Source organism: the organism of the source record quoted next, assembly GCF_019968955.1.
Source record: "MAG: Porospora cf. gigantea A chromosome Unknown PgA_NODE_1284_length_6678_cov_492.725, whole genome shotgun sequence".
In the NCBI taxonomy this organism is placed as follows: domain Eukaryota; phylum Apicomplexa; class Conoidasida; order Eugregarinorida; family Porosporidae; genus Porospora; species Porospora cf. gigantea A.
In genome coordinates this window covers 458-6,678 of record NW_027151364.1, presented here as the reverse complement: position 1 = coordinate 6,678, position 6,221 = coordinate 458, and the positions used below count along the sequence as shown (strand labels likewise).

Below are 6,221 nucleotides of genomic sequence, written 5' to 3'. Positions count from 1 at the left end.
GAGAGGACTCCGCGCAACCGGGGCTTCCCGGGTTGTTGGCCGGGTTTGGGTGCCGGCTGTCGGAGGTGGGAGGGCCCGGCCTTCGCGGCTTAGGAGACCATGTTTGGGTATCGAGTGCTCCAGGTCGTCCCAGTCGATGAGGCTGGCAGGGTAGCGGGGAGCTTCTCCGTCGTGCCTCAGGAGTCGCTTCCTCCCTATCTGTGCGTCCGTAGCAGGGCGCACGTTCTCCCGGGTTCGTTCATCCTCGCGACTCGTCCCTGATCCCAACCGAGGTGCCGGGTCCCTTGAGGGACCCGCCCTACCAGATGCGTCGCCGCCATCCCGAGGGGGAAACGACGAGGCGACCAGCAGTCCCCTACTCAGCTCGGACTGTAAACTTTGTCGCGACCCGGGGCGGCACCCAAACCCGGCCAACAACCCGGGAAGCCCCGGTTGCGCGGAGTCCTCTCGGTCCTGAGATACGCAAGCCCCAGGCCAAGAGCGAGTCACGGAAGAGGAACCGCCCTGGCCCCAAGTCGGAGGCTAAGAGCAACCCTCATGCGAAGTTCTTCGCCCCCGCCTGGGAGTACGGCCCGCGAACAGACTACACCGGGTGCGGCTTCGTACTCCCCCTGAGCGGCTTTCTCGAGGAGGGACCCGTTCCCGCCAAAACCGATCCCCCTTCAACTCCCCGCACTCCGAGTCAAAGCAAGTCGATTCCGACCCGGTCCAGGCGGCTTACCCTTCGGGCGAGGATCTCCACGTTCCTCCCCCGGAAGCCCCCTCTGAAGGGCAACAGGAAGCCCCGGGAGCAGAGCTGGGTCGCGCCCCCTCGTCGGGGGGACGCGCAAGAGAAGGTGGTGAAGCTCCTCGAGACGAATGCCTCCGAGGAAGGACAGGCGGCCCTTCAGCAGCTTTTGCAGAGATACGATGGGCTCTGGAGGGGGGAGCGACGGGGCTGCGCCCAGGCTATGAGCCATCGCATCTCCGTCACCTCGGAACGTCCGATCGTCACACGGCCCCGGTCTTTCACCCCGCCCAGCAGCGAGTGCTCCAGGAAGAGCTTCGCTCCATGCTGGACGCGGGGGTGATCGAACCCTCCAACTCCCCTCACGCAAGCGAGGTCGTCTTGGTGAGGAAGAAAGACGGGGGTTGGAGGGTCTGCATAGATTTCCGCCAGGTTAACGACGTCACCGTCCCGGATCAGTACCCCCTTCCCCGGATTGCCGACCTTATCCGCGAGGTCCGGCAATCCCGTTACTTCGTGGCGCTCGACCTTCGGGCGGGTTACTGGCAGGTGAAGATGGAGCCCGACAGTGTTCCGTACACGGCTTTCCGGTGTACGGGCGGGCTGTACCAGTTCACGGTCATGCCCTTCGGTTTGCGCAACGCCCCGGCCACCTTCCAGCGGAGCCTACCTGGACGATATACTGGTCCATGGGACTACGGAGGAGGGGACCCTGGCCCTCCTAACGGAGGTGTTTCGACGGCTTTCCGTGGCCGGCCTGACCCTCAACCTGAAGAAGTGCACCTTCTTCCCCAAACGCCTCCACTACCTTGGGCAGGTCATCGAAGAAGGACTGCTCCTGCCGGACCCGAGCCGGGTGCGGCAGCTCCAGGCTTGGAAGGTACCGCGTACCCTGACCGAGCTTCGCAGCCTACTCGGCCTCTTCGCCTACTATCAGGACTTCATCCGCGACTACGCCGTCATTATGGCCCCCCTACACGCGCTTCTAGGAGCGCGGGGCAGGTTGAAAGCCTAAGCGGCTGCCACGGGGGCCGCGTGGCCTCCTTCGCGGACGACCTGGCACTCTTTATCGGAAGCGTCTGTCAAGAGGGACGGGAAATGGCTCCCAGTCGCCTTCCATTCGAAGTCCTTGACGGGACCTATGGCGCGATGGCCAGTTTATGAACAGGAGGCTTTCGCCATTGTCGAGGGAGTCCGCAAGTTCGATGTTTTCCTCCGAGGCCGGGCATTTACGATCCACACGGACCACGCCAGCCTCCGATGGATGCTCGAGGCAACCAAAGGGAAAGTTGCTCGCTGGGCCAGCCGGCTCGCCGAGTACGAGATGACGATTCTCCACAAGAGTGGAACGTCCCTTTCCAATGTCGACTTCCTCTTCCGTTATCCCGGCCTAGAGCCCCGCATGACTCTAGTCGGGACAGTTCCAACCGAAGACAAAGAAGCAACGGAACGAGCTGCGATCCTTCGGATCCTCGACTGGGCTGATGAACCCCCAGATAACGACCCCTACCTTCTCTCCGACCTCTCTGGGCTCGGAAGTACACCGAAATGCCGTGTACGGAATGCTAGCCGAGTCCATCTGGACTAGCTCGGAGGTCGAGGGCGACGAAAAAGCGCCTGATCTTCAGTAAATCGGCGGCCGAACATCGTGAACCCCAGGTGATCATCTCGGGCCGATGAGCCAACCTAGGTAGACTGTTTGAAAGTCTGGCAGGGCGGCCGGGAACCAGCTGTTTAAACCTAAGTCTGGTCTATACCCCTCGGGGTTCTATATGACCTGCTGTTACGATCTGACGAGGGAAGACAAGAAACGTGTCTACTTCGGAAGCGCCAACCTAGGTACCCAGCTCGAAACGCCCTGAGCTGGAACCGCTGAAGCCGCGATCCGGACAGAGAGCTGATAACCGACCCCTCAAGAAATCACAGACGGAGAACCGGACTCTAGCTCACTACTCACTGGACCGAACAACGAGACCAGCAGTACAAGCAGCTCAATCGGATAGGCTCACTGGAGGCGTTGCACCCGTGAGCCTAAGTACCTGTCTGTCTAAGTACCTGCGACATGTCACTTAGACGGACATGGCTTTTTCGGAGGCTCTAGACTTCGTTCTCTTTTCAAAAAAAAGAGTATCGACTGAGCTAAAGCGGCACGTAGATGACAGGCGCTGGGTGGTACTAAGCTCGACTATAATTGTGTGTGATACGTGTCATTAAAACTAGAATGGTTATGCAAAGATGAGTCGCACACAGCCTTCGGGGCGTTACACCCAGTATCCTTAGCCTACAACCACGGAGGGACGCAAATATCTGATGCATGATTTATCCCAAAGATACTATGTGATATTCGGGAGTCTGCTGTGGTTTTTTAATCCAGTAACCTCTTAATTAAAACAGTGGTTTTTGATGTTTCTTAAAAGTCGTCTACTCTATTTCGAGTTCTTCTCTGTGGTTTGCGAATCGCGGTGACCTTCTCAAGGAACGGGTCACGACACGATCCTCTGACCTCTCCGCATTCACAGTCTTCTCCTTGGCGCGGGCAGCCCGTCTAGTGCTCTTCTTCAGTGGCTTTTCCTCGTCCAGCGAAGCAGGAGGCTTGCGGGGAGTCTCCTTCTTCGCCTTGGTCTTCTGGGGCGTTTTCTCTCTGTCCGTTCGAGTGGATTTTTTCTTTGGCGCTTCCTCAGTTTTTTTCGGACGCCGAATCGCGGCTTTAGGTGCGTCAGCGCCTCGCAGAATCACAGGCTTCGCTTGCCCAGTCGCTGGCAAGCAGTCCGGTTCGTCAACGCTTCGGGTTCGTGCCCGCGTTCTCCTGGCAGGTCCAGGTGCTGCCTGTAGCGCCGTCTTCAAAGCTGCCTCCAGCTCTTCAACTCGGTTTTCAAGGGCTCGTCTTGCCTCCACCACCTGCGATACGTATCTCTGCGTCGTTTGGTGTCTGCCGATGTCGTCCGTCTCGTCCACAAGGTCGGCCCCCAGCAACATGAAAGCGTCGGCAGTTCTCTCAACTTCCTCGTTGCGCTGTTGCCTGTAGAGCTCTGCAGACCGCAAAGAATCACTTAGCCTCTCCTTGATACGCGAGACCAACGAATCGTTCGCGTCGACATGGTCTCGAGCACTCTGTTGGTTTTCCAGCAACTCTCGCTGCGCCGCCTCTGCGGACAAGGTCAGAGTGGCTATTTCCGCCTGCAGGCATCGCGTTACCTCTTGGGAGTCTTCGAGGCGGCGCTTCAACTTCATCGTGGCAGTCGTCTGCTCTTGGACCCGCGCCTCCAGTCGTACCACTTCCTCGTGAGCTGCTCTGGCTTCGTGGGAAGAGACCTGAGCCGCTAATTCCCGTTCTTGCTGACATATAAGTAGTTTGCCCTTCACGTCGTCTCGTTCGGTGAGAGCCACTTCCAGAGATACGCGGACATCATCCAACTCCACCAGTAGAGCGCGGCTCCGTTCTCCACCTGCCATGCTCTGTCGTCGGTGAGTCACATTCTTGTCCGTCAGGTTGACCAAGGCACCGCGGAGCGCCTTGATTTCGGCATCCTTCTCCAAAAGCAGTTCATACGCAACGCCTTCCCTCAGAGCTTCCGGCCTCACGGTGAGGGTCCCACGTTTGATGGCTCTCTGGAGAGTTGGCGGGATGTACCTTTTGGGCAGACCCTTGCGTTTGCCTTTGGGAAGCACAGTTAACGCCGCAATATTCTTCATGACTAAATTACAGATGATTACCGGCATTTTTGGTTCGGATTTTTGTAACAAACTTAGGGAAGCTTGACTTCTGGGTACGGTAGGAACTCCATATCGTCCATGTAAGGCCTGAGAGGTTCAGGGACCCGCACTCCTGTCTCAGTCTGGTAGTTTTCCAAAAGACAGCACAGTGTCCTTTGAGTGGCCACCAAAGTGCCGTTCAACATGTGAACATACGTCTTCTCTCGGTCGCCTTGGTTGGGGTAGCCGAATCGCACCTCGAGTGCGCGCGATTGGAAATCTGTACAGTTGGAGCACGATACGAGTTCTCGATAGTCACCATACCCCGGGAACCAGGCCTCCAAATCATACTTCTTGGCGGCAGCATCGTTGAGCGCTCCGGACACGATGGCGACAACACGGTAGGGCAAGCCTAGAGAGCGGTAGAACTCCTCCGAAACTCCGCACATTTCTTCGTGGATCTTCTCGGAGTCTTCAGGAGCGCAGAGGACAAACTGCTCTACCTTCTCGAACTGGTGTACACGGAAGATGCCCCACATGTCTTTGCCGTGCGAGCCGGCCTCCTTACGGAAGCACGTAGAGAAGCCGCTATATCTATACGGTAGCGACTTCGGCTCCAAAAACTCGCCTCTATGTAGAGCGCTGATAGGTTGTTCTGACGTGGCGATCAAGTACATGTCGTTGTCCTGCTCCTCCTTGCTAGGGGCGTCTTTAGCCTCCTTGCCCATGGGGATGCGGTACAGGGTATCGTCGAAATCAGCAAGTTCGGCGGTCTCAGCCATCACCTCCTTACGCATGAAGAACGGCGGGTAGACGTTTTCGTAACCGCGGCGACGAAGGAAGCTCATACCATACTGAGCTATAGCAAAGTTGAGCATCGCTCCGTAGCCGGTAAGGAAGTAAGCCCTGTGTCCAGCGATCTCGGCACCCTTCGCAGGTTTGTAACCATTAAGCTTCGCCAGCACTTCATGGTGACGCAGTTTGCCAGGTTGTGACCCGTCGAAAGTTACGGAGGTGTCAACCGCGCCCCACTTCCGAACGACAAGATTTTCGGCCTCGTCATTGGAGACCGGCACCCCCTCCAAAACGAAGTTACCCATAGAGTGCAGCAGAGCATCACGCTTGGCTGCGCTCTCCGCCAGTGCCGCTTCCAATTCAGGCATCCTAGCTTTCAGACCCGCGCTCTTCTCCAACAAGTCTTGGCAGTTGTCGCTACGGTCGGTTTTCTTCCTTTGGCCAATCTCTTTGTTTACCGAGTTCACATCCGCCTTGTGTGTCTCGATAGCGAACACAGCTTTCCTCCAGGCCTGATCCAACTCGATCAACATATCCACACGTGAAGGATCCCGACCGCGTTTCATCTCGGAAGCCTTCAGGAGCTCGGGGTCACCGCCTTGATCCACGCGTACGCTTCTGATGTCAATCTGTGTTAGGGTGGGGAGAAGCACTCACCATCGTAAATGAAAATGACCATATGTTTCTAACACGAGGAGCCCACAAGGTAAGTGTTGTGAATGTCCATCACGTAGAAAGCGCCTGAATGCCAGACGTGTCACAAGAAGGGACAGTAGGAACACTACCAACTTTTTGACGCAGCTGGACATTCGAGTGCACCAACGGTGAGCGGTATCTTCGTCGCCCGTCCCGATCGGAGATTCTCAGGTGAGACTGCTGTTTGCGGCACATAGAAACCCCAGAGCGCGACCAAGCAAAATGACAGAAGAGCCTCCAGAAATTCCTCGAATCACAGATGGAGACCACGTTCGAGACCCTGTGCTCAGGGCTGAGCGCCTGCGGCAAA

General features: G+C 57.2%; 4 protein-coding genes across 7 annotated transcripts; 2 read left to right on the top strand and 2 right to left on the bottom strand.

Moving 5' to 3' along the window:
- Positions 1-305: 305 nt before the first annotated feature.
- On the top strand, positions 306-1,742 carry KVP18_001717 (uncharacterized protein; the record flags this gene model as incomplete). 2 transcript variants are annotated; one of them, XM_067951995.1, is made up of 3 exons in its annotated part: positions 306-989; positions 1,022-1,332; positions 1,388-1,742. In XM_067951995.1, the coding sequence occupies 3 exons, from the start codon at positions 306-308 to the stop codon at positions 1,740-1,742; spliced, it is 1,350 nt and encodes a 449-aa protein (XP_067813182.1). The 2 variants fall into 2 exon arrangements, with proteins under 2 accessions (XP_067813182.1, XP_067813183.1); XM_067951996.1 differs by lacking the exon at positions 1,388-1,742 and having other exon boundaries at positions 306-1,070.
- Positions 1,743-1,868: 126 nt separating this feature from the next.
- On the top strand, positions 1,869-2,315 carry KVP18_001719 (uncharacterized protein; the record flags this gene model as incomplete). The annotated part of the gene is made up of 1 exon (XM_067951999.1): positions 1,869-2,315. The coding sequence occupies one exon, from the start codon at positions 1,869-1,871 to the stop codon at positions 2,313-2,315; it is 447 nt and encodes a 148-aa protein (XP_067813186.1).
- An 833-nt stretch (positions 2,316-3,148) lies between these two features.
- On the bottom strand, positions 3,149-4,447 carry KVP18_001716 (uncharacterized protein; the record flags this gene model as incomplete). 2 transcript variants are annotated; one of them, XM_067951993.1, is made up of 1 exon in its annotated part: positions 3,149-4,447. In XM_067951993.1, the coding sequence occupies one exon, from the start codon at positions 4,445-4,447 to the stop codon at positions 3,149-3,151; it is 1,299 nt and encodes a 432-aa protein (XP_067813180.1). The 2 variants fall into 2 exon arrangements, with proteins under 2 accessions (XP_067813180.1, XP_067813181.1); XM_067951994.1 differs by having other exon boundaries at positions 3,149-4,420.
- A 26-nt stretch (positions 4,448-4,473) lies between these two features.
- On the bottom strand, positions 4,474-5,875 carry KVP18_001718 (uncharacterized protein; the record flags this gene model as incomplete). Of its 2 annotated transcripts, XM_067951997.1 has the most annotated exons (2): positions 4,474-5,844; positions 5,873-5,875. In XM_067951997.1, the coding sequence occupies 2 exons, from the start codon at positions 5,873-5,875 to the stop codon at positions 4,474-4,476; spliced, it is 1,374 nt and encodes a 457-aa protein (XP_067813184.1). The 2 variants fall into 2 exon arrangements, with proteins under 2 accessions (XP_067813184.1, XP_067813185.1); XM_067951998.1 differs by lacking the exon at positions 5,873-5,875 and having other exon boundaries at positions 4,474-5,781.
- Between the last annotated feature and the right edge of the window lie 346 nt (positions 5,876-6,221).